At 52.6% G+C, this 25,751-nt stretch overlaps 3 protein-coding genes across 3 annotated transcripts in view; 2 read left to right on the forward strand and 1 right to left on the reverse strand.

Moving 5' to 3' along the window:
* Positions 1-204: 204 nt before the first annotated feature.
* Positions 205-7,535, forward strand: Chi3l1 (chitinase 3 like 1). Its single transcript, XM_052199819.1, has 10 exons — positions 205-317; positions 599-628; positions 1,355-1,556; positions 1,977-2,033; positions 2,914-3,064; positions 4,042-4,163; positions 5,322-5,445; positions 5,983-6,165; positions 6,661-6,777; positions 6,939-7,535. The coding sequence occupies exons 1-10, from the start codon at positions 269-271 to the stop codon at positions 7,074-7,076; spliced, it is 1,173 nt and encodes a 390-aa protein (XP_052055779.1). The 5' UTR covers positions 205-268; the 3' UTR covers positions 7,077-7,535.
* A 3,413-nt stretch (positions 7,536-10,948) lies between these two features.
* Positions 10,949-18,612, forward strand: Mybph (myosin binding protein H). Its single transcript, XM_052200805.1, has 11 exons — positions 10,949-11,212; positions 11,305-11,439; positions 12,109-12,276; positions 14,516-14,604; positions 14,877-15,072; positions 15,234-15,373; positions 15,846-16,005; positions 17,086-17,222; positions 17,333-17,519; positions 17,772-17,824; positions 18,324-18,612. Exons 1-10 carry the CDS (start codon positions 10,990-10,992, stop codon positions 17,786-17,788), a joined length of 1,452 nt encoding a protein of 483 aa, XP_052056765.1. The 5' UTR covers positions 10,949-10,989; the 3' UTR covers positions 17,789-17,824; positions 18,324-18,612.
* The window catches only part of Adora1 (adenosine A1 receptor), a 34,322-nt gene continuing 27,145 nt past the window's right edge, over positions 18,575-25,751 (reverse strand). The window contains exon 2 of the mRNA XM_052200806.1: positions 18,575-20,949. Within this exon, the coding sequence (XP_052056766.1) occupies positions 20,310-20,949 (640 nt within the window). The 3' untranslated portion in view covers positions 18,575-20,309. The remainder of the gene's footprint in view (positions 20,950-25,751) is intronic.

Here is a 25,751-nt window from a genome sequence, read left to right on the forward strand (position 1 = left end):
GGGAGGCCTCGGTCCTCACCCCCATGACCCTTCAGCTGGCAGGTGCTGCAAGACTTGGCCCAAGGCTTTCAAAACTCCAGGGTTTCCCAATCCTCCTCTTGTGATTCTCTGCTTCCACTGGCCAGCAATTGGGTTTACACACACTCAGTTCCTGTAAAGAGGACTGTTTGGGGGGCGGGGTGGAGTGGGATGGGATGGGTATAAGAAGGAGGTGTGGAGCATAAGGAAGAGGCCCTGAATAGGAAGCCCGGGACTAGGAGAAGCCATCATGCGCACCTCTGCTGAAGCCAGGATGCACACGAGGGTGGTGCTGACAGGTCTCTGGGCTGCAGTTTTCAGGCTAAAGGGCCCAGACTACCCAAAGAGCTGCTGCACAGGGGGTTGGGGGGGGGGCAGCCTCCTACCTGCCAGAGGGACAGGGAGAGGAGGGGGAGGGGAGGAGGGAGAGGAGAGGAGGGAAGGGAGGAGGGAGGGGAGGAAGGAGGGGAGAGCAGAGCCTGAAAGGGAGGAGGGAAAGGAGGAGATACCTGGGGAGGGGACAGGAGGAAAAGCAGTCACCCCTTCTGGCCACCAGGCCTGACCCTGGATTTCCCCACAGGCTTTGTGGTCCTGATGCTGCTCCAGAGCTGTAAGTACCCGCCTCCTCTCCCTGCTGGAGGAAGTCTTAGCAGGAGCGAATACTCTTCCGGTTTCTTCTGCGCCTCGCGCACGCACGGGGCTTGGGAATGTTTGCTCAGCCAAGGTGATGGGTGGATGTATAAGCTTTAGTTTCCACTTCCGTTTATTTGAACGTTTTTCAAAATGACAAACTTTAAAAGGCTCAGATTTAGTCAAGCCTCCCACAAACTGCCCTGGAGAACAAGCGTCAGGAGCCACAGGGATGAGTGAGGCCCGCTGTTTCTGTCCACAACCAACTGACTCCACATAGAGTAGGGGGAACAGAAGTAGAATAGAGGAAGAGCTTCCTGCGGCCCTGTGGTAATGAGCCCCAGCGTGGAGACTGCCGTCATGGGCAAGAGCCATCGGGTAGGGTCACTCCCACCAAGAGACCCACAAAGCCATTCTTTAATCAAAGACCACCCCTCCCCCGTAGGGCAGGACCTACTGGGCATCTTTGGCTATGGATGACACAGCTGGACCTCTGTCCTTTTTGGAAGCCACTGCCTCCAGGAAGTCCTCCGTCCTTGGACTGAGTCACACTTCACCCCCACTCATCAGCTTGTGTCAGGCAGAGGAGGCCTGCCCGCTCTTTTCCTTGAAGATTTTTGATGTTGCTCAACACTCTGTCCCCAGGCCCTGGCCCACACCTCCACACCACACTGGTACTCCGTCCCACCTCAGATTTCTCCTTCAGGCTCTGCATACAAGCTGGTCTGTTACTACACCAGCTGGTCCCAGTACCGGGAAGGCAATGGGAGCTGCATCCCGGATGACATCGACCGTTCCCTGTGCACCCACATCATCTACAGCTTTGCCAACATCAGCAACAACAAGATCAGCACCTGGGAGTGGAATGACGTGTCACTCTATGGCTCACTGAATGCAATGAAGACCAGGTTGGGGCCCAAGCTGACGAGGAGAGGGGAGGAGGGACAGAGAGCTGGCTGGTCCGGAAGAGAGCCCTAGCCTCCTGGGGAGGAGAGCCAGAGGTCCTTGGCTTCAGTGTGTCCTGGATATCCTGGGTGGGGGGTGGGCTGGGTTGGGATGGTGATATGGTGACAGGGAACATCACTGAGGGCCCAGGGAAGGAGCCCCTCTCATCCCCACAGTAGCTCCGTGCGGCCCCTCTACCTCTCCTCCCTTGGCTTCCCCGCCACCATGGAGCCTGTGCCTGTCTAGAGCATCAGTGTCAGGGATAGACACTTCATCCATCCCTCCCTGCAAGCCAGAACTCTTCCATGGTCTGCAGACACGGGGTCCCCAGTGCCGTGGCTGCTTCACTCCACCCCTGCTCTCCCCATTATCCTGTTCCACAGAAACCCCAACCTGAAGACCCTCCTGTCTGTTGGAGGATGGAAATTTGGCGAGGAAAGGTAGGACTCAAGGCTGGGGTAGGATGGAGGAGAGAGGTGGAGGGACGGGGCATGGTGCTGAAGGTTCCTGTTACTCCACAGAGGCCTCAGTGTGGGTTGCCTTACGCATATTGACAAAGCAGGGCCAGAGAGGAAGAGGGACTTACTAAAAATTGCCAAGTGGATATTTGTTTTTTGCAATGCTTTTTACACACACACACACACACACACACACACACACACACACATCTTGATAACTTGCCAGGCTTGCTTTAAATTTACTGCATAATAGTTCAGGCTAGCCTCGAACTCTAGGCGATCCTTGTGCCTTGACCCCCGAGTTCTGGGATCATAGGCATGTACCAGGGTGCCCCTCTCTTGCAAAGCTCTTCTTACTGCAACTCAGGCATGAGAGCAGCTTCCAAGTTACTGCCAGAAAGGCTGGGAGCCTGGGAAGGCAGCACTGGAAGATGGGAAGGGTTGAGACAGCTAAAGGAGCCTTGGAGCAGTCAAAGAAGAATGGAGGCAGGGTGGGGGTGGCAGCGAGCGGGTTGGACTGGCCGTAATAACTGAGTGCTCACGGTGCTGGAGCCCTTTCCCAGGCAGTCGGATGACCACCAGGACCCTCCCCTGTTTTTCTCTTCTCCAGAGTAACAAGACTCACAGTTATCCCATTTTACAGACAGGGAAGTGTGAGTCAGGGAACTGTTCAAAATAGCAGGCCAGCCTGGGACACTAGAAATACCCGGGCCCTGAGCACACACCGCTCTAAGTTCTAGAAAGCTCTCCTAGATCTGTCAGTTCAAGTCCCCTGCTGTCAAGCCCTGGGGATCCTATTGTAGGGTCCCCCGCCCCCCGAGAAGATGGGTGTCAAGCTCACTCTGTGGTGATTTTATTCTAGATTTTCCAGGATCGTCTCCAACACTCAGAGTCGCAAGACTTTCATCCAGTCCGTGGCCCCGTTCCTGCGGACCTATGGCTTTGATGGGCTGGATCTCGCCTGGCTCTACCCTGGCCCAAAAGACAAGCAGGATTTCACCACCCTGATCAAGGTGTTTGGATATTGGGCAGAGGTGGGAGGGGAACTAACACACGGCTAGTGAAAGCACTGTGGGCGTTGGGGGTGGAGCCCTAAGAGACCAGAGCCACTGGCTGAGCAGGGCGCCCACTTAGTGAGATGTCTGTTGTCTGTCTACTGTCCAGCACTCCAACTGATGCCACCAGCTACCCAACATGAGCATGGCTCAATCTGGGGGTCTAAGCACCTCCAATTTTTAGAAGCAGAAAGACGGTATAAACAAACTGTCTACAGTACCATGGTGAATCTCTTTGGCCTTGTAATTTCACGTAAAACAAAAATGCAGACTGAGAGACATGGGTCCTCCAAGATTATCACCCACCGTATGATGGCCTCTTCAGGACAAAGAGTCATTAAGTGCTTGCTAATGGGTGTGCATTGGGTTTAAGGATGATTTGGTCCAAACCATATTGTGCACATGTATGCATGTTTGAGTGTAAGTGGGGCTGAGTATGTAACATATGTGCACAGGGGTGTGCATATATGTCTAAAATATTTGCAAAGGCTAACCTCAGTTGTCATTTCTCGGGAACGGCCCACCTTGTTTTGTTCTTTTGAAATAAGGGTTCTCATTGGCCTAGAACTTACCAAATAGACTAGGCTGGCTGGGTAGGAAGCCCCAGGGACCTGACTGCCTCCACTTCCCCTAGCCTGAGATCACAAGCACACTCCACTATGCCTGGCATTTTATTCTTTTCCTGTGGGTTCTGGGGGCCAAACTCAGGTCCTTGTACTTAATAGACTGAGCTATTTGCCCAGCTCTCAAATGATATTTTAGTACAAGCATGAGGTTGCCTAGGAGGGGACTGTGGCAGGCCACTCACTCTGCCTGGACTCCAGTGATCACAGCAGGTGGGGGAGATCAGCAAGGTACCCAGGACCTTGGTCTCCCCCACATAAACCTCTCTCATGGCTTGGCCCATTTTGCTTACCTGCCTCCCTCTCAACCAGGAACTGAAGGCAGAATTCACAAAGGAGGTCCAGCCAGGCACAGAGAGACTCCTGCTCAGCGCAGCTGTGTCCGCAGGAAAGGTGGCCATTGACAGTGGCTATAACATCGCCCAGATAGCCCAGTGAGTCCCCCGCCCTGGCAGTCCCTCAGAAGCTTTTCAGACAATACCTTCTCCCACCCTGCCCTCTTATCCCATGAAGACTTAGGAGTTCCAAAACATTGATATACAAACGTTGTCAAGTCTCTCCCCTCTCTGTGACTCAGTTTCCCATCTGTTAAGTGGGCTACAATAAGAATTCCTTTTTCACTTGGAAGTGGGTTTGGGAGGGGTAGTAGAAAGAATTATATGGTGCACCCACCACTCCAGAGTGCTCTCTATATGCTAAGCAGAGTGCTAGATCTGGGAGAAGCAACCCACAGTGAGAAAACATCGTGAGTCAGAATGCATGAGTTTGAACTGCCAACAGCTACACAGCATCTCTTCCAAGGGTGCAGGCAAGTCCATGAGCAAACCCAGGAGCAAGGAGCAAGGATGTGAAACCTTGGGGTATAATTAGTCTGGTGCTTTAACTGGTGGGTGGAAAAGAGGTGCTATTTACCCATTTGTTCTGAATCTCCAAAACTCATGTTACTGCCTTACACCTACAGCCCTTCTCCATAGGGCTACTGAGCACTCTCTCCCCATGAGTGATGCAGCCAAGGTGGCCTTTGGAACTTCTTCCATGCTAAACTGTCCATAGCGCCTTTAACTGGCTTTTGCCAAGACAAGCATGCCACAAGTGGAGGCTGAGGTGAAGCAGAGAGTTCCTTCCTCTGTGTGTGTGTGTGTGTGTGTGTGTGTGTGCGCGCGCGCACACATGTATGTTCATGGGTGTGAATGTTTGTGCATGTGTTGGATATGCATGTGTGTGCATGTATGCATGTTCTTGTGTACATGTGTGTGTGCATGCATGTGTGTTTGTGCATCTGTGCATGTGCATGCATGTGTGCATGTATAGGTGCGTGTGTATGTGTACATGTGCAAGTAGTGTGTTTGTGTTTTGAGAGCTTCAGAGATTGATCCATTTTCACTAAAGGAACTACTACAACCCAGAGCTCACACACCTGGGTGTGCTCAAGAGAAGGGAACCAGTGCTTAGGATAGCTGTCTCTGAAGCTCCTGGGTTTTCGGGCAATGCTCCGTTTCTCTGAATCCTGCGTCCCACATGCTGCTGGGCCAGGGCTGTGAAGTCAAGAACATCTCTAATTTCCCATCTCATCTCCAACTCCTTTTTCTCAGACACCTGGATTTTATCAATCTCATGACCTACGATTTCCATGGAGTCTGGCGCCAAGCCACAGGACATCACAGCCCCCTCTTCCGAGGCCAGGAGGACACTAAGTCTGACAGATTCAGCAATGTGGTGGGTTCCTGGAAGGAATGTGGGAGGAAGTCACAGAGCCCTATCACCTGTCAGGGCACACACAGCCTCTCTTCTCTTTCAATGCATGGTTTTGTGATTTTTGTTGTTGTTGTTGTTGTTGTTGTTGTTTTTGCAATATAGGTTGGGAAAGACATTTCACCGATGGGAAAACTGAGGAAAGCCTGCCAGTGTAGACCGAGTACAGAGGTCTCGGAGAATGGAGAGAGGCTGGGGGACTTAGAGGCAGGAGCCTAGCTTTAGCCAGTCATCTACTCGCTGTGCAACCTGAGCCAGCCAGCCAATTTCTGTGTCTGCCACACATTAATAATCCCTTCTTGTGCCTACAAGGAGCTTTTCAAGAACAGACCTTTAAAGCTCATTTTTAACCGGCATTATCGGTTCCCAGAGGGATGGGGATTCCCAGTTGCAGCATGTAACTGTTGCTGCATCTGTCTCAGCAGCAGTATTCATTGTACAACCCTCTGTGCCCAGCACCTGGCCCAGCTAACTGTTCCTGCTGTCTCTGCCCTACCCCAGGACTATGCTGTGGGGTACATGCTGAGGCTGGGAGCCCCTGCAAGCAAGCTAGTGATGGGCATCCCCACCTTTGGGAAGACCTTCACTCTGGCAACTTCTGAGAGTTGGGTGGGAGCTCCAATCTCAGGGCCAGGATTACCAGGCCGGTTCACCAAGGAGGAAGGGACCCTCGCCTACTATGAGGTAATGATATTGCGTCACAGGCTACCCCAAGAAAGACAGGCCTCCCTCACCACACACACTTTCTCCTTTGGGAATAAAAACACACTCATTAGCTCTGGCATCCCCTAGGAAAAGGAAAGGAGAGCTTAAGCCTTTGAAGGCCCCCAGCAGGCACCAAGCTCCTAGAACATTCCTCAGACCTTGGGTCTTCATTCCAGTCCAGGACAAGCAATCTCTCAGGTCAAGAGTCTCGGTGGACATTTTATCTAGCCTCTGCCGTTTCCAGTGGTCTGGGCCAGCCCCGGGTGTCTGCTCCCCTTCTTCAAGTCCCTGTTTAAGACTGAGGAGGCAGATCAGATCTCTAAAGCCCTCTGGGCAATAGCCGCTGAACTCAGAGACATTTGCATCTGTTTTTCATAAATTTGCATGAAGCCAGCATCCTGGAAAGGGAGGCCACAGACTGAAGGATGACTTCTACTGGCCCGACAAGCCTCCCACACTGCCCTGTTCTTTCAGATATGCGACTTCCTCAGAGGAGCTGAAGTACATAGAATCCCTGGCCAGCAGGTTCCCTTTGCTACCAGGGGCAACCAGTGGGTGGGGTATGATGACCTGGAGAGTGTCAAAAACAAGGTAGGTTTCGCGGAAGCCACACCCCGGAAAGGAGAGGTTGTTAAGTTCCAGGCAGCAGGAACTGGTTTCAGGCACAAGGGCGGAGCTTGGATGTGTGGGAACGCCTGGGGAAGGGCCCCAGAGCACAGTTTCCCAAAACCTCACCCCATCTCCTCCACCAGGTTAAGTACCTGAAGAACAAGCCCCTGGCAGGGGCCATGGTGTGGGCACTGGATTTGGATGATTTCCGGGGCTCCTGTTTGCAAAATGGACGCTTCCCGCTCACCAACGCCATCAAGGAGGCCCTGGCTGCGGCTTAGCTCCCTCCTTCTTTGCCACGTGATACCCTCACCCTCTGGCCAGGAGTCTGATCACTTTGCAATGCTAAGTCTCCCAACTGGGACTCAGTTTCCCTCCTGTGGAACTTCTGTAGGGAGCCACAGAAGGCTCAGCTATGGAGACCAGAGAAATAGGATAGGACGGTGGGGTTGTGAGAGTCACGGTGTGAGGTAGATGATACGCGTTGAGGTCAACCCTGTGAAGGAATTCAATTTCTCAGACTCTTACCCTTTCCCCAACTCGCCTGACCAAAGGACGCCATTTTGGCAAGTTATAGCATGAAATAGGCAAACGTCTTACAGGATTCAGGGACCATACTAATTATACCCTCTGCAAAGCCGGACTTGAAACCTTCCCTTAGGAACTTAATCGTCTCTCTGCCCCACTTCCCTTTCCCTAATTCCACAGCTGTTCAATAAAGCGCCAGAGCTTAACAGTGAGCTATACTTGCGGCCGTCTCTATGGGTACACGGGACCGTGGCACTCACCTATCTTTTCTGGATTTCTCTCTCTGAGACTTGCGACTCAGAACTTACAGAAGTGAGGTCTTGATGCGATGTCCTGGGCCCTAAGGAGCCTCAATGAGAGGTGGGATCCTGGGGCTGGGGGCAAGTATAGGCTTCACCTAAGCATGGCCGACAGCAAGACATTGTCCTTCAGACTTCCAAATTAAGGTCCTTATGGAAAGAGACTGTTGCAAGGCCTAGAAAGAAGACTTAAACTAACCCTGACCCTTTAGGACAGCAGTCTTCAGACTGTGGTTCGTGACTCTTTAGGGATAGCATAACAGATACCCTGCATATCATATATCTCCATTATGATTCCTAACAGTAGCAAAATTACAGTTATGGAAAATCAACAAAAGAATTTTCTGGTTGTTGTGGGGGGTCGCCACAACATGAGGTGCTGGACTAAAGGATCGCAGCATTAGGAAGGTTGAGAAGTACTTCCCTAAAGGGTGCTGAGAGATGGCCACAGGACAGGTTAGGAAGTCCAGGAGCCCAGAACATTAGGGCCAGAAAGGAAGGCAGTGCCTTCCCATGCTATCCAGGGTTAGGGTCTCCAGACCCTTGAGAGCTGGCCTCTAGCCTCATGCTCCTAAGTGTCTCCTACCTTATTATCTTAGAGGAAGTCCACCCAACTGTTAGACTGAAAATTGTCTACAGTCCAGTGCTATCCCTGTGCCCAGCTCTGCCCCTGTGCCCACCCACTTCACACTATTCTCTCAGCCCATAAAGATGCCAAGGCTTCCCTGCCCAGGCTAGCCTAGGACAGTAAGGGAGGAAGATGGAATTGTATTGGCCCCAGAAGAGCATCCATTTTCCAGTCTTCCTGTGGAGGAGACTCTCTCACCGGGGTCTTGTGAATTCTCAGGAGCCCGGAAATGACTTTATTAAGGGAGCCTGGATAAGATGTATTCTAAAGCAATTGGGATCTTATCTGTGGTTCCTTGATGTTTAGTTTATCTGACTTGGGATAACCATTAGTTGGCTTGATGTTGATGACTCTGCTTTTGAGGTGGAAAGAAGCCAATGCCAATCTGTTGCCCTGAAATCTGAACCAGCTGGAGCCAGGCACATGCAGCTGATTCCAAGGCTGCCACTCGACTAAAGGCAAGGTGCCTGGCCAGGGTCTTAGGGGTAGAGGTTACCTGGCATTTCGTGCTGGCTAGTGGGCCAAGCAGTCTCTAACTCCTGCCTACTGTCCACCCTACCACAAGGTCTTTAAAACCCCAGGGCTGTGAGCTCACCTAGGAAGTATCCCCTGTCCCTTGAGGCCCCCCCTTCTCCCAGTTTGGGACAGGTTCTCCTGGCTGACTCAGGGCGAGTTAGTCACATTCGCTTATAGCTGCAGAGTCAGAAGCCAGGGTGGAGATCGGTTCTCCCTATCCAGCACAACACTGAGTCACCTCACAGAGGACATGGACACCCAAGCAGAGTTGGACACAGGCTCCTCGGGCCCTCCAATGACACCACACAAAGACAGTGGGGGTTGAGAGGCACCTACACTGCTGTGCCCCTGTCCTCAGGAGAGATGAAAGCCAGAATACTGTTGACAGCCCTAAATAAATTACATGTCCTTATTCCTGAATTGTGAGGTACACCATGCCTCCTTAAGAAGGTGTGAGGGATATTTGTCTAATTTGAAGAGCTTCCGTGTGTTGAAGGGGAAACCTCAGTGAGACTTTGGAACCTCTGTAGTCACTGCCATCCTGTCCCTTCACCTGGCGGCTGTCATTGTGGGCTACCCTTGGCCTCTCCCTCCTTCTATCTGGCTTGCCACCTATGGATGCACATTGAGGATGAGAATTTATGCGGCTCTGGATTTGGATTTCAAGGACAAGATGATCACTGAGTTTCTGTGACTTGACCCTTGCTCTGTGAGATCAGCCGTGGCTCCTCAACACCGTCACCTGCCTTCTACATGAATGCTCCAGTTGTTTATCCACCTGCTGTTCAAAGACGGCCATTTCCCTGAGACTGGCACTGTTACAAGTGATACCTCTGCATAGAGGCTCGTCGTGGGTCCTGGGAGTCCAGCGGTGGATGGATGCTCAGAGTCACCAGTCAGGCACATTGTCGATGCCACCAACTCCCTGCCTCATTTTTTTTTCAAAGTCGTTTCTCTGATCCACAATCCCACCCACAGAGAAAATTTTGACTGCTCCTCCTCCTCCTCCCTGACACATGGTATTTTCTGGATTTCAAATTATTACCAATCGTAACATCTTGAATAAATGAATAAGGGACTAGGAATTTGTCTGAACCTGCCCCACTTCCCATACTCGGAGAATCTGAGCCCAGGCCCCTTTTTGAAGAGGCTGGGAGCTTCAGGTCTGCCTGTTGTGTTCTCAAAGGTGAGGGTTCTTAGTAGGGAAACTGGGGTCTGAGGATTAGCGTAATCAGAGGTTTTCCAGCCTTCCCACAGAAACAGAAACTAGCAGGGCTTTTTTGGTCCCTGCTCTGGCTTGAATGCCCCTTTTAAAACTCCTCTAGTTGTCACTAACTAACGGTATTAAGTTGTGAGGGGGGGCTTTAAAAAGTGTCATTAAGGTTGGTTATCTCCAGAGTGGGAACTGGGTAAAAAGCATGTATTTTGTCAATTTTTCCTGTCTGGCTTGCCCGTTCTCTGTATCTTGTATCACCACAAAGCTCTTCAGGGAATGCAGGGGGCATGATCTTCAACTTCCCAACCTCTAGAGCCTTGAGAAAGATCGATCACCTCTGCTGTTTATAATTCACAGAATCTGTGATGCGATATTACAACAGCTGAAGACTAATCACCACAGTCCCCTTTCCCAGGACTCATGCCTCTGGCCAGCCTCACCTCCAGTATCTCAATTCTCACCTCGGTGGGGTCCTTAGCCTCACATAGTACAAGTGGGAGTCCCCAGAGACTGTGGGGACCAAGAGAGCCTGCGAAGGCAGAAGGGGCAGTGCTCACAGGGAATCTCAATTTCAGGCTCTGCTCTGAGGAGACTCAGGCCCAAGGGGCTCCTGAGAAGACCAGATTCATGGAACTGACTTGATCATCCCTTCCAGATGCCAGGCCTCATTACCCAGCCCCTGCAGCCACAGTAATGTGCCTGATCATCTATCTATACCCTGCCTGATCTGGGCACTGGCACCCTGGCTGTGATGTCTAGCTGGGGTGATGGCAAGGTAGTTTGCTTCTCAAGGGGCCCTTGTGGTTCCTCCCCCAGAGCTATTCCTGGCCTGGGTGCTCCCTGCCCCCCTGTCCCCCTGCCTGACCTGACCCCACAGCTGGGAATGGTTTGCTGGGGGTGGGGCAGCCCCTGCCTTTATAAGTGTGGACCTAGCCTGGAGGCCCAGACCTACTGCTGACCCTTAAACACTCCAGCTTGACCCCACCACACACTTACCAGCTAAAACAATGACAGGAAAAGCCACCTCTGAGGCTTCTGTCTCTACTCCAGAGGAGACAGCACCTGAACCTGCCAAGGTGCCCACTACAGAGCCTTCTGGAGAGGTGGCAGCATCAGAGTCCACGGGGCAAGAGGAGGTTCCAGAGCCGCAGAAGCCTCAGGCACAGGACCCTGCAGCCCCTGCAGCTTCTGCCGTGCCCGCAACCACTAAGCCTGAACCTCCAAGCGAAGGTGATGGTGACGAGAAGTGGGGAAAAGAGGAGAAGGGAGGCAGGTATGCGGGGAGGGGCTCTTCCACTCACCTTGGCGTCCCCCTTCTCCAGATGTCCCCAGTGCCCCACTGCAGCTGACCTTGGAGGATGTGAGCCAGAGCTCCTTGACTGTGAGCTGGGAGCCCCCCGAGAGGCTGGGGAAGCTGGGGCTTCAAGGCTATGTGCTGGAGTTCTGCAGAGAGGGAGGTGAGCACAGGGCTGGTGGGGGTGGGTGGGTGGGCGTGAGGTGGGGCACCAGGGAGGGGCACAGTCCCTGCAATGGGTCAGTTCAGGACACACAAAGGGAGAAGGTCTAAGCAGTGGTCTCAGCTGCCCGGCTACCACCTCCTCCTCCATAAGACCTCTGAAGGCACAGAGATGTCCAGTGACCTCAGGAGACCTCCCATCCTCCAGGTCCAGGGAGCTTCTGAATATTAGAAGGGTGGGGGGCAATGATCTATAAGAAGGGAAGGAGGTACTAAATCTCAGAGGACCTTTTTCAGAAAGCGTTAACCCAGGAGGCAGAAAGTGGGGAAGATTCAGCGAAGGGGGCAGTAAAGTAGGAGACAGTCAAAACAGCCTCCCTCTCTGACAGCCACATTCAGCCTGGCCCCTGTCTCTGCCCCTACCTTGCTGTGTGTGACTTGGTGAATGTTCCCAGCCCTCTCCGACCTTCTGCATCCCTATCTCTGGCCGCGGCCCTAGAGCTCTAGCACCAGCTGTCTTTTGGTGTTACAAAGTCAGAGAAAGAAGTGAGAGAGACTATAGTCCGAGAGCGAGGACTTCTGTACCTCACCCTGGAGAGGAAAGCCCCGGTGAGAACGGCACCCCTGCCACACCACTAACAGCCAGACCTTCTCTGCCCTCCGCCCTCAGCCTCAGAATGGGTGCCTGTGAATCCGCGGCCCGTGATGGTGACCCAGCAGACGGTTCGAAACCTAGCCCTGGGAGACAAGTTGTTCGTGCGTGTGACTGCAGTGAGCTCCGCAGGGGCAGGCCCTCCAGCCGTGCTGGACCAGCCTGTCCACATCCAAGAGATCACTGGTAAAGCTACTCCTCGACCTTTGCTCACAGACTAGATGTAATGGGGAAACTGAGGCCATGGTCAATAGGACCAGACAGCCATCCCCTCCCCGCACCCCTGCATCCTCGAATCTCACGCTAACATGCACAAGCCGAGTGCTAACACGTCTTGCCTTGTGAAAGGTTTAGGTTCCTCATCAGCAAGAAGGAGATTAGAGACGCCACTTCCCTGAATGGTTCGGCCCCGCCCCCTACCAGCAAGGAGCTGCTTCTTCTTGTCCAGAGAGGAAGCCAAGCTCCCAATGCTAGAAGCCATCCATCCTTACTTCTTCCTAATCTTAATCTCTGAAGCTATAAAAGATCATTTTCTATCTCCACTGAGTTCCAGGCCCTCTAGAAGTTCTGGGGCACAGGGAAGACCTGCTTACCCATGTTGTACCCCTACCCTAATGGAGAGAAAAGGAGCCTGTGTAAGGGGCCCATGAAGGCGTCTTCATCCCCAGAGGGCAGGGCCTCTGTGAAGACCCAGAGGCCAGCTGCTGTCCCTGTTGCTAATATTTCTATTTGCAGGGTGCATTAACCTTAGTGCCTCCCTCCTGAAGCCGATCAAGTTTCAGACTGTTAATGACACTGAGTCATTTGGTCTGTCTTAGCTATCTGGGGACAGTGCAGGGCCCCAGAGTGAAGAGAGACATGGGCGAGCAGGTGTCTGAGACCTTCTCCATCTCCCTTCTTGTTCCTTGTTGGATGGCTAGAGGCCGGAGATAGAGCCCTACATTTCTAGTCGAGGCCTCTAGGAGGAGAAGGCGTCTCAGCCATAGAAAGGGTCAAATTTGGATTCGAGGAAATATACTGCTTTAAGATCTAAAGACACAGGAGACCAGAATCATACACTATTATAGCTTATCCAGATAAGCCACCAGACAGATTCCAAGGGGATGGGGCAGAGACTCCCACAGAGTCACCCAGTCTTTCTGTAGTCTCGGATTCTGATGCCCACACAGGACTGTTCTGCAGCCACCTAGCTGCTGGATAGATATCTTCCCTGGTGGTTTTCAAGAGCAGTATCTGGGTGAGATAGCACCCTCCCCTTCCCCCACATAGGCAGCAGGATGTCTGCGCTGACTGCAGCCTGCTTGGCAGAGTCCCAGACCCTCCCCCCAGGGTCCCAAGAAGCTCAGACTCTGCGATATCTCTGAGGCCTGGTGTTGAAGAGCGAGCCGGACTCAGCACCTACTTCTCCATTAAAATTCCCCTGGCAGGAGAGAAGGGGATTTCCTGGAGAGAAAGTGGGGAGGTGGCTATGAACAAGGGGGAACAGCCGGACCTCTCGTGGGGAGAGTGGAGGCCTTGTCCAGGAGCCTGGGCTGCTCAGCTGTCCCCTTCTCGGCCACCTGGAGCTGCCAGGCATTCCTGGCCTCCTGGAGCTGTCCCTGGAGCATTCCAAATGGTGATATTCCAGAGCCAAGTGCCTGCTCAGCTAATCCCTGGAGACACAGTGTTCCTTCTTACTCTGTCCCCCTGCATGCCACTGGCCAACTGCTGCCACCTGTTTGCTGCTTAGGAGGCTCAGGCTCAGACCCCACACCATCCCCCAGGGACAGCAATGGCAGCTGCGACGGCTTCCCTTGGAATGTCCAGTGGCATCTGATTAGGCCATAGTCAGGAATGGCCTCCTACCAGAGCAGGGGACCGACATAAGACTTACGGGAGGACTTGGCCACCGTGACACTATGTGGACTGAGAGACCCAAGATCAGAAGAAGTTTGTGTATCTGCTTTAGCTTCTGTAGAAAGAGCCAGAGCCCCCCAGCAGGCCTGGAGGTTGAGGCTTGAGTCAGTGAAGCTTCACTTCCTCAGAAAGGCCTAGGCTGCTGAATCAGTAGGAGTTGAGCACACACTGCTTGCTTCCCTCTCTAAGGCACACTGGCCGACAGGTGCAGAAGCTGCCTCCCTCCAGGGGGAGACAGAGAGCCACCCAGGCCCATCTGGAGCCTGAGAATGCCTGGGCCTCGGGGCAAATCCCAGGCTGGCAAGGTTGAGGTGCTGAGGGAGTGCCGGAGATACCAACCAGTTCACACTGTACAGTCTCTGACCTCTCTGGAGCCTCTCAGTTCTCAGCTCCCCAAGGGCCTTAAGGGATTTGGGTCCCTCCATCTCAGACTGAAGGCTTTGTTCAAACTATAGGAATGTCGTGTGTAGGTAGGAGCTGTCCTATCTAGCCAGGAACTCACACTTGCTTTCTCCTTCTCCTGCCTCAGAAGCCCCCAAGATCCGTGTTCCCCGACACCTTCGTCAGACCTACATCCGCCGGGTGGGAGAGTCAGTCAACCTGCAAATCCCCTTCCAGGTAGGCCTAGCTCACTGGTGTGAGCCTGCTGTGTCCGGGGAGACCTGGGAATGTTCAAGTTCCCACAGGAGTCGGCTGGCGACCCATAAAGATGGCCTCCTCTTCCCTGTTTTGCATATAACTCATCTGTGAGCAGATAGGCAGCCCCCAGGCCAGGTCACACACTAGGGGACACGACTGACACTGGCCAGCAAGGTTTCTCGGACACAGCTAGAATGGGGTGAGTGGGGGTGCTTATACCAATCTGTACTCACCCCAAGTCCATCTTTCAGGGGAAGCCCAAGCCACAGGTCTCTTGGACCCACAATGGCCACGCCCTGGACAGCCAGAGAGTTAACGTGCGCAGCGGGGACCAAGACTCCATCCTCTTCATTCGCTCAGCTCAGCGCTCAGACTCGGGCCGCTATGAGCTCACCGTGCATCTGGAAGGCTTGGAAGCCAAGGCCAACATTGACATCCTGGTGATTGGTACATGGGCAGAGGGGAAAGGGCCGTCTCAAAACCAATGCCTTCCGCCTCCCACCCCAGAGCTGATGGTGGGTGAGGGAGGGCTAGGGTATCGTGGCCACGGTGGAGACTTTGCAGCAGACCTGCTTCTCCTCACTGACCTTTATAATCTGGTTCTACAGAGAAACCCGGGCCCCCAAGCAGCATCAGACTACTGGATGTCTGGGGTTGCAATGCTGCCCTCGAGTGGACGCCACCCCAGGACACAGGCAACACAGAGCTCCTGGGCTACACAGTACAGAAGGCAGACAAAAAGACAGGGGTGAGGCTGGCTGGGGCCTAACGAGGGTGGGGAAAGACATGGCCCAGGCCCAAAGGCTTTGGAGGAAGAAGGCCAAGCCAACTACTGCTGACTGACTCTCTACATGGCCCCGGGCAAGCCTCTGTCCTCTCCAGTCTGTGTCGTACACTGCACTAGGCTGCTATAGAACTATCTTATCATGCTTATAAATCATCTGGGAATGTGCTAAATGTAGATTCCGATGCAGGTGGTTGGGGCTGGGTGTTGGGAAGCCACATTTCTAAATGGTGTCCAGGTAATGAGGCTGCGTGTTTGCCAGGCACACTTTGAGTGGCCCAGGAGGTCCTCCTCCCACTTCCTAGTCCCTCGGGTCCAATGCTGGATGGCTTAGCCCTCCCAAAGCTGAGACATGGACTGAGCCCCTCTGAGGAGGGTTAGGGGAAGCAGGAAAGATAAGAACCAGGTAAGGGTAACCCAGCCATGCTCCCCACAGCAATGGTTCACAGTGTTGGAGCGCTACCACCCCACCACCTGCACCATCTCAGACCTCATCATCGGCAACTCGTACTCTTTTCGGGTCTTCTCAGAAAACCTGTGTGGCCTCAGCGACTTAGCCACCACCACCAAGGAACTGGCTCACATCCACAAGGCAGGTGAGTGGGTTCGAGCCTGGCCAGAGAACCGAATCAGGATCGGTGAACCAACGTCTGTCCACTTCTTCTTCCGTGTCCCACATCGCTCTCAGCTTCTCCTCAGCCACTGCTCCCTGGAACATTTGCTGCCTCCCACCCCCACCCCACCCCCGCTCAGCAGCTCCGCGCGCGGGCGAGTGTGCGTATGTGCAAGTGCGTACACACACTGACGTGGAGCGACTGTAAATAACTGGTATGACTGGCTGATTTTAGCAAACATCAGAGCAAAGCCATGCAAATGAACAGTGCCCCTCAGGAGGCTGTGTACTTAGACAGTGGCTGCTAACATCACAGCTGTCACCGGGTCTCCCACACAGTGTCCCCAGACACTCACTCTGCAGGGCAATGTGTACATGATAGGTAGACTGGGTAATTGCTCAAAACAATCGCCCACACAAGACTGGCTGCCGTATTTATTGGCCCATTGAGAATCTGTCAGTGGAGTCAAATGTGAAACTCCAGGACCCCTATCTATCCCAGATCCTTTCCACCACACACACAGACACAGATACACACACAGACACACACACACACAGACACACACACACACACACACACACACACACACACACACGCCGACCCTGGAAGCCACACTTCATTATGATTCATTTTAATTATATTTATTGGTGTGTGAGTGTGTGTTCACATGCACGCGTGCATGTGTAAGTCTAAGGACAACATGTCAGTTTTCTCCTTCTACCATGTGGGTCCCAGGGACTGAACTCTGGGGTGGTAAGCTTGGTGGCAGGCGCCGTCACCCACTGAGCCACCTCACTCACCCTAGAAGTCACTCTCTTTAATGCTAGAGCATCTCAGAGGCAGACAATGTGATGTTCACCTCTTGCCGTGACCCTCCATGACTCAGGTTTTCCCATTCACTCCGCTCTGTTCACCTCCTGATCAGCCTCAGCCCTGCTCAGCCAGCCTTTCTGTGGCGTCTTCACATGTTGACCAGGTTGAAGGTTGACAAAGTTTAGGATTGAGGTTAGTCTTGTGAAGCCTCCTGCACCTCTATAACCTCAAATTCTCCCCTGAATCTAGATATTACTGCCAAACCTAGAGAGTTTATTGAGCGAGACTTCTCAGAAGCGCCCTCGTTCACCCAGCCCCTGGCTGACCACACCTCCACTCCTGGCTATAGCACACAGCTATTCTGCAGCGTCCGAGCATCACCTAAGGTCAGGGGCCCTGGGCTGGTGGGGAGGGTGGAGGCAGCAGGGAAGAAACTCTCTCGAGAGCTGTCCCATCCTGTGCCCTTACTTCATTACTCATCTGACCTTGCTTCCAGCCCAAGATCATCTGGATGAAAAACAAGATGGACATCCAAGGTGACCCCAAGTACCGTGCCGTCTCTGAGCAAGGGGTCTGCACCCTGGAGATCCGGAAGCCCAGCCCCTTTGATTCTGGGGTCTACACTTGCAAGGCTGTCAATGTGCTAGGGGAGGCTTCTGTGGATTGTCGGTTGGAGGTTAAAGGTGAGAGTCAGAGGTTGTCCTTAGCACCCTGCCGTGGTGGACAGAGTGAGTCCCTCTTTGGAGCCGGACTAGATGTTGCTCAGAGTGAAACTGGAGCAGGAGAGGGGTAGGGAGGGGTCAAGAACTGTTTGTGTGCCTTTCTAGTGGGAAGATGTTCTATTTGGGGACTGGACTGCAGAAGATCATTGACCTCAGACTTTTTCGTTCCCTCCTGCCTTCCCCCAAAGCTCTAACCCATAGGGTCTCTTTCAGCTTCTGCTACACATTGAAGAGCAACAGAGGCAGAGACTGGGACAAGGAGACAGGTGAGTGGCTGGATCCACTCCTTCAGCTCACCCCTACTGAGAGCGTGATGTCAAAGAGAAGACTGGGAGAGGAGAATCCACCTCCCAGGCACAAAATGTCACTGGAGACGAGGAGAGGAGGGCAGGAAGGCAGGAGGTAGATCCGGGTACATTATTGTAGCAAAAGACAGATAGCATGCATGTTCAGTTTGGTAAAGACGGCGCAGCGCCGGGCCATGCTGGTGAGATCCAACAGGGAATGGTACACTGGGTAATCACAGGACAGCATCTAGTCTTGGCTCTGAATGACTGTAAACATTGGCGTTCCTTTTCCTCATTGGAAAAGTAGGGACCCAGCCCCTGCCTCGCCCTCCTCATTTGGTGGTTCTGAGGCTCTGGGTGAACCAGGAAGTCTCCAGAGCTGCACTGGGCAGAGCTCAGCATTGGGAATTGGGCCTAAGGAAGGACCGAGAAGGGTGGAAGTGGTCTCTACCTGACTCCCCACCATCTCTTCTAGCAGCTTGGTCACATACCAGGACGAAGAAGGACATTCTCCGCCAGGTTCTGCAGACCTGAGGATCAGGCCTCTAGGCATCCCCAAGACCAAGATACCATAGGAACAGCTAATGGGGATGGACCTCCAGTACCTGCAGGCTCCATCGACCACATCCATCCAGACCCAGGAGTGGGCCTGGCAGGCCCCAGGTCATACCTTCTGGGTACAAGAGACCCCAAAGGTGCAGAGACTAGCACCCTCTGCAGAGCTGTACACTGTGTGAGAAGTATTCAAATAAAGGTGTGTGGTGTTATAGCATGGGGCTTCTGTGGCAGTGAGGGTCACATCAGATGGGAAGATACCATGTTACTATGAAGGGGAGACACTATCAAGATTAGGAAAGTGCCAAGAGGAAGGGTCTCACGATGACACAGGGCATTTTTTTAGACACGTGAGTGTTCTGGATCTTGGTTTCTGATTCACAATGTGCCACCCTAAATGCGTAACTATAGCAACAGACACACCATCTCTGGAACTTCCTTGTTCCATCTGCCTCCACAGCCCTCTCTCAGCTTCCCCTCCACCCCCACCATTACATCTTCTCCGCTGAGGTGGTTGGCCTCTGACAGTGCTGGGGTGCCAGCACCCCTCTCTCCACAGGGATTCACAATCTTTTATTAGACATAGGGGCGTCCTTGAGAGCGAGAGCCAGGGACACCTCACCTCCAACTGAGGGAAAAACCTGGGATGGAGACTTGGAGTCAACATTCACACTCCAAGGAGGAGGAACCCTGCTACCCTCCTCTGCCTGCTGCCCATATGAGGACGACACCCAGGCTCAGCAGAGTATGGGCTGGTCCTACCTGAGACCCCACCCACCCCCAAAAGCCTACACTCTATTTGTAACAAAGCTTCTGAGCTAAATCCACCTCCAGGAGCGTTTTGGATCTTTAAATGCCAGCAAGGCACTTCCTCACACCGAGGACAGCAGTCTCCTTTGGTCTGGTCTGGTCTGGTCTGGTCTGGTCTGTCACACTTCACACCAGGGGTGCCCATGGTCTCCTGGGATCCTCTTGGATGCTCTCCGCCCCCTCCTCCCACCTCGGGAAGCATGCTCCCAAGGGTTGTTCTGCCTGGGGACTCTCTTCTCCTGGGTTTTGGAAGCAGAGATGGTGTCCCTCAAGAGAGTCCAGGCCTGCTCTGAGAGTTGGTGAAGCTTTGGTGGCCCAGACAGAAAATTACATTGGAGGCTCCCAGGAAGTTCAGGGCAAGAAGGGCTCAGTGCTGCTCCCTGCTGGCTATTTGAGGCCAGCACCTTCTGCACTATTTTTAATTCCCAAGGACTTGGTGGCCCACTGGGAGTCCCAGGCTGTGAACAGAGCAGATGTGAGAGACAATCCCCGGACCTACTCTTTCTGCCTCTCCCAAGTATGACCCCGGGCTTCTCGAGGTCAAGAGAGCAGAGATCACAGCACCTGCATGGCCAAGAACACAGTCCTTGGGTGGGGGGAGGGGGCTGAGGTCTCCTTCCCTGTGGTTTACTATCTTCTCCTACAGAACAGGAGAGACAGCAAAGTTGGGACATAACCATTTCTCACTATCCATCCACATCTAAGGGACTGTCTTCCTCACCTTGAAGTTGGTCCCTTGGGCCACCAACACCTAATAGCAGGCTCCCCTCCTGTCTGACTGTAGGAGCCAGAATATCCTAACCCTGGCCTCTGAACTGCTCAGAGAACAGCCAGGAACAGGACACACAGGACTCTCCGCTCACCCCAGGCCACCCAGTTCCCTGCCAAAGCCCGCCCCACCTCCAAGCCTCCTTCAGGTCCCCAAGGTACAGGGCAGCTAGCTCCTTATAGAAGGGGCATCTCTTCAGAGCCTCCCTGGTGTCCACAGCCCGCATCCCAGCTGGGAGAGCTGAGGGGAACAGTGGGACAGGGGAAGAGGGAGGACGTGGGGAATGAACAGACAGCCACTGGGTGAGGGCTAGACAGAGCAAGGCAGAGTCTAATCATCAGCTTTCTCCTCTGGGAGGTCTTCATCAATGGGAGGCTTGGGCTGGCATCGGAAGTGGTCGTTCCAAATCTTCAGAAAGGTGACCCGAAACTTGTGGATTCGGAAGGCGTAGACGATGGGGTTCATGGCCGAGTTGCCGTGCGTGAGGAAGATGGCGATGTAGATCAGGATGCTGGGTTTCTCGCAGGTGGGGCAGAAGAGGGTGATGCAGTTCAAGATGTGCAGCGGGAGCCAGCTGAGCGCAAAGAGGAAAAGGATGAGGGCCAGTGACTTGGCGATCTTCAGCTCCTTCCCGTAGTACTTCTGGGGGTCACCAGAGGAGGCGGACACCTTTTTGTTGAGCTGCTTGCGGATCAGGTAGAAGACCTCCAGGTAGATGAGGACCATCAGGAGCAGTGGCGGCAGCACCCAGACGAAGAAGTTGAAGTAGACCATGTACTCCATGCTGATAACCTTCTCAAACTCACACTTGATCACGGGCTCCCCGACACTACCGTTGGCTCTCCAGGCCTGTTCCACTGCACTCAGGTTGTTCCAGCCAAACATGGGTGTCAGGCCTACCACAAGGGAGAGGATCCAGCAGCCAGCTATGGCCACTGCTGCCCGCCGCTGAGTCACCACTGTCTTGTACCTGCAGGGAAGAAGGACAAGGGATGAGAAGCGACCCCAGGATTGTATATGGCCCCTCCTCTGGGGCTTACCTACCACTAGGGGTGAGGCTTCTACACATCCAAGGTCTAGAGTGAGTGTGTCTTTAGTCCAGGGACCTAGTCTTTAGCATCTAAGATTAGTCCAGAGTTTGTAAAATCTAGCCTCGTTTTTCCTCCAGCAGAGAGAGAAAATCCTGATAGCAATAAATATAATGGAAGCCAGATAATGGTGGTGGCACACGCCTTTGATCCCAGCACTTGGGAAGCAGAGGCAGCCACATCTCTGTGAGTTCAAGGCCAGCCCAATCTATAGAATGAGTTCCAGGACAGCCAGAGCTACACAGAGAAACCCTGTCTCAGAAAACAAAACTGAAACCAAAACAAAACAAAAAAGAAAAAGAAGAAACAAAGAAAAGGAAAACAATAAAATAGCAGAAAGTTAGTAGCAAGAGTCTCAAGCAAATGGCTCACACACAGCTCACTCACTGTGCTCACACTGACCTGCCTGGTTTCTCACCGTTGGGCTATAACAGCCCTAGGCTGGCAATAAAGACAGCCAACTAGACAGAGGTTGAAAACACTTCTGAAGCCGTCTCAAAGCCACACAGAAGCTAACAGCAGTGTCCAGTGCTTCCTAATATGTCCCCACTCACCCAAAGGGCCAAGTGATGGAAAAGCAAGAGTCCCAAGAAGCCTCTCGACACCGGGCTCACTTCTGGTTCTGTTTCCGCTGTGAGCATCTCATCTCCTGCTTCCCGCCTTCCTATTACCCCTCAAGTCATTGCACAGGTTGGTGTCAAGGACCAGCTCAGCAATGCTCGACTAATTGGGATGATTCTCAGGGAAGCAAGCCTAGTGTTTGTCGAGCATCTGCTAGCACTTCACACTTCCTCCGGTCCACGCACTGGCACACTTGTGTGGATGCTGTTCTCAACAGACATTCATCAAGGCTTTCTGCGCAGGTGCTGAGAACAAGATAATAACTCCTGCCTCTATGTAGCTCATATTTGTCTATCTTTTTTAAAAGCTTGATTTGTTTATTTTTATTTTACACACATTGGTGCTTTGCCTGCCTGTATGCCTGTGTGAGGGTGTCAGATCCCCTGGAACAGGAGTTCCAGACAGTTGTGAGCTGCCATATAGGTGCTGGGAATTGAACCTGGGCCTTCTGGAAGAGCAGCCAGTGCTCTTAACCACTGAGCCATCTCTCCAGCCTGTTTATCGTTTTTTATTTGTAAAGGTTTATTATCAATTATTTTTATGATTTTGAATGTTTCCTCTGCATGTGTATGAACTCTGTGTGTGCCTGGTAATCATGGGGGTAGAAAGAGGGCTTCTGACCCCTGGGAATTAGAGTTATAGATGGTTGTGAGCTGAGGTGTATAGGTGATGGGAACTGAACCTAGGGCTATTAGCTGAGCCATCTCTCCACCTGCTCAAAATTTTTTTAATTTTTTAAATTACATTCAGTGGGGGGAGGTTATAAAACAATTTAGAAGAATCAGTTGTCTCCTTTTGTTGGTATCAGGACCTCCAAAACCCGTGACATCACATATAGAGGACAGTGCAACCTTCATACCTGTTGCCAAGGCAATAGCCGCCATCTTCCCAGAATCTACTTGACTCACCTCCTACTTTTACCTGTGGCTAAGTCAATATCCAAATATAACAGAAAGGCACCTCTGATATCTCTCTCTCTCTCTCTCTCTCTCTCTCTCAATAAACCTCACGTGGAACTCTTTGGCCTGGTGTGGTCTTTCTGGAGCCATGAAATAATCACAACACTATGTGGGTCCCAGGGATCTTTGTCAGGCATGTCAGCGAGGGCTTCCTTCTCCTTACCCACTACGCCATCTTGCCAGCCCTGTGTAGCTCATGTTTTGGGTGAACCAAAGACAGCACAAGAACAGGGAGACAGGTAGAGTTCTTAACCTTCTCCAGGTCTGCAGGCACAGAAGACTCCCACATTTGCAATGACTCATGAGAGACAAGGCTCCCTATTAGCCAGAGATGACAGCCTCTCTTGCCAGCCACTGAGGGTTGAGGGTTTTGATAATATCCCCGGGGGCTTCCCACTTCCCCTTAAATCACGCTACCCAGCAGCCAGCCACAGTGTCCTCGGCCGGCACTCTGGCGTTGGAGAGAGTGCCAAAGGCTGGGGCCTGCCCAGCTCTGTGCCAAAGAGCTATAGAGTGGCTGTGGCTTGCCCAATTGTTATTTTCCAGTGCAGCTCCTGAGAGGGCTGGGGTGGCCTCCAGAACCCTGGGCTGTGAAGGGAAGACTCCGACTACTTTCTTCTGTCTGGTGCTTTCTGTTTCTGGACCCATAGGGATCCACTGATATCCACCTGCTCTTTCAGGCTAGAGATGAGGGCATTGCTGGGGGAAGCAGATGGTCCTCTGAGAGGCCAGCAAGCGATGGCCTTTGGAACCTCTTACCTAGTCCCTTCATCCCAACCAAGAAAGTGAGGGAGGGCTGACTGCAGCCGACTCTAACACCTTTAAAGTCCTGCCCGCCCCCGCCCCTGTGAACACAGGATTCTTATGTTCCCAGGCTATCCGAGAAGCCACGAGCTAGCTCAGTCCCCTGTGCCTCACTACCGACACAGTGGGCACCATTCTCCTTCCTCATATCTGCAGCAGAACATCCAGGGCTCTGTATCCTTTGCAGTCAGAAGACCTGAATGTGGGCACCGGGTCTGCAGCTTGCTAACTCAATTCCTTCCTGCTTCAGAGAGTAGGGGTAACATAAGAATACGATAGCATGTGTTCAAATACTCTGAAAATACTCTCCTAATACTCCCTAGCCTGGGCTTTTACCCCACCAAGCTCCTAGGCAAGCATGGATCTGCAACATCCCAGCTCTCCCAGGAGCTAAGAAAGCACAGCCCTAGTTCTATCTAAACAGCTCACCTAGGCCTGGCTCATGCAGATCTACAAGTGCCTCCCCACCCTCTTAGCCTTCCAGACACAAGGAAGCAAGTTCTGGGTGAGAATGTGTAGGGAAAGAACAAAGACAGGCAGACCACCTTATGGGGTACAATCCTGACCCTCAGCCTGCAGCCTCTCCCAAAGCAGAGGGGCTGCAGACATAGGAAGGGCGGCGGGGTCAAGGGTTCTGCTCCCCATCACTACATCCAAATCTTTCCTTTAGATCTCTTTTAGAGTCGGTAAAGCCATTCCACAACCATGTCTCAGGGGAACTCCATAACCACACTGTGTGGGCGTGCAGCAGAATGGCAGAAATATGGATTAGAGTATCTATTTGCCCTGGTCTCTTATTTCCAAGCCCAGGCCCCCTTCAGGACCCAGACTAACTAGGTCATTTAGATGCAGATGGTGGCAGATTCAGAATATCCTCTGCGTTAACATGGGGGAAACTGGACCAGTTCATTTTAGGCACCACCTAAGAATGGATGTTGAAACTGATGACCGACCGCAAGTACTGAGAGTGGGTCTACCCCAAGACCCACACATGGACACAGAGGACAGGGGAGATGGACACTAACAGTATCCATATGGAAGAGAGGAACGCCTGAAGGGACCCCTCCTCCACCCCTTACCCTTCTTGCCTGCCCAAAGCCCCTGGGGTTAAAGCTTTCCTGGGGCTCCTCCAGCTCTGGGTCCTAGGCGACCCTACAGTACAGGGTATCAGCTACCATCTGTTTTTCTTGCTATTTTCTCCTTGGTGGGAAAAACTAGACCCAGGACCTTGGCTGAGGTGGGGCAGGCTCTCTGGGGCCAGGGGAGACACTCATCTCTCCTTCTGCCTGGGAATAGGGAGCTGATGCACGGGGTGAGGGCGTGGAAGTTGTCTACCATGCTTGGAGAAGACTCTCTTAAGTCCAGACATAAGTCCTTACCACCCCAGGTGCTGTGTTGGGGGCACTCAGTCTCAACCACACAACGTGTGGATACAAAAAAAAAAAAAAAAACCAGTAGAGAAACAGCCCCCATAAAGGTTTAGCAGAAGTGGCAACATTGTGATATTATCTAGGACCCCGTACTTGCTAGAGAAGCAGAAGGATTAGGAGCTCAAGGTTATTCTCAGTTACATAAGCAGCATGAGCAAACCTGAGCTACATGAGACCCTGTTCAAAAAGAGAATTTTAAAATAAGATTTAATGGAAGGATTTGAGCTGGGTGTGGTAACTCATACCTGTACCCTTGGAAGTAGAGGTAGAAAGATCATGAGTTCGTGGCCAGCCTGGGCTAGGCAGTAAGACTGCTTTACTACCGCCCCCAAACATAACTCATATCATGGTTTCCTCCTTCCACCATGTGGTTTCTGGGAATCAAATTCAGATCGCTGGGCTTGGCAGCAAGAGCCATCTTTCCTTACTGAGCCATCTCACGAGCACTCGGCATGGTATCTTTAAAAGCCAAGACATTGCTAGCCCCAGAGCAAGTGTTGGTGGTCATCTCATCAATGGGTATAATGTGAAAGTACTGGATATTGGGAAGAATGGGGTGTCAACACCCCTGTGATGGAGAGGGAAGACTCAGGAAAGAAGTGTAAGGCTGCTGCTGACCTCTTTGGTGAGGCAGAGAGGTTCATGCATCTACCTCTGTCTTAGGGTTGTACTGCTGTGAACAGACACCATGACCAAGGCAACTCTTAGAAGGACAACATTTACTTGGGGCTGGCTTACAGGTTCAGAGGTTCAGTCCATTATCATCAAGGCGGGAGCATTGGCAGTGCCCAGGCAGGCATGGCACTGGAGGAGCTGACAGCTCTTGTTCCAAAGGCAGCTAGGAGAAGACTGACTTCCAGGAAGCTATGA

This window comes from Apodemus sylvaticus, chromosome 12 (genome assembly GCF_947179515.1).
Source record: "Apodemus sylvaticus chromosome 12, mApoSyl1.1, whole genome shotgun sequence".
Classification (NCBI taxonomy): domain Eukaryota; kingdom Metazoa; phylum Chordata; class Mammalia; order Rodentia; family Muridae; genus Apodemus; species Apodemus sylvaticus.

Bases quoted from the DNA above. Each gene is read 5' to 3' on its own strand.
- Chi3l1 (XM_052199819.1), top strand. From the start codon at position 269: ATGCGCACCTCTGCTGAAGCCAGGATGCACACGAGGGTGGTGCTGACA. The intron at 2,034-2,913 runs GTAGGACTCAAG...ATTTTATTCTAG, and splicing joins TGGAAATTTGGCGAGGAAAG to ATTTTCCAGGATCGTCTCCA. The intron at 3,065-4,041 runs GTGTTTGGATAT...CCTCTCAACCAG, and splicing joins ATTTCACCACCCTGATCAAG to GAACTGAAGGCAGAATTCAC.
- Mybph (XM_052200805.1), top strand. From the start codon at position 10,990: ATGACAGGAAAAGCCACCTCTGAGGCTTCTGTCTCTACTCCAGAGGAG. The intron at 12,277-14,515 runs GTAAAGCTACTC...CTCCTGCCTCAG, and splicing joins CCACATCCAAGAGATCACTG to AAGCCCCCAAGATCCGTGTT. The intron at 17,223-17,332 runs GTCAGGGGCCCT...CCTTGCTTCCAG, and splicing joins GCGTCCGAGCATCACCTAAG to CCCAAGATCATCTGGATGAA.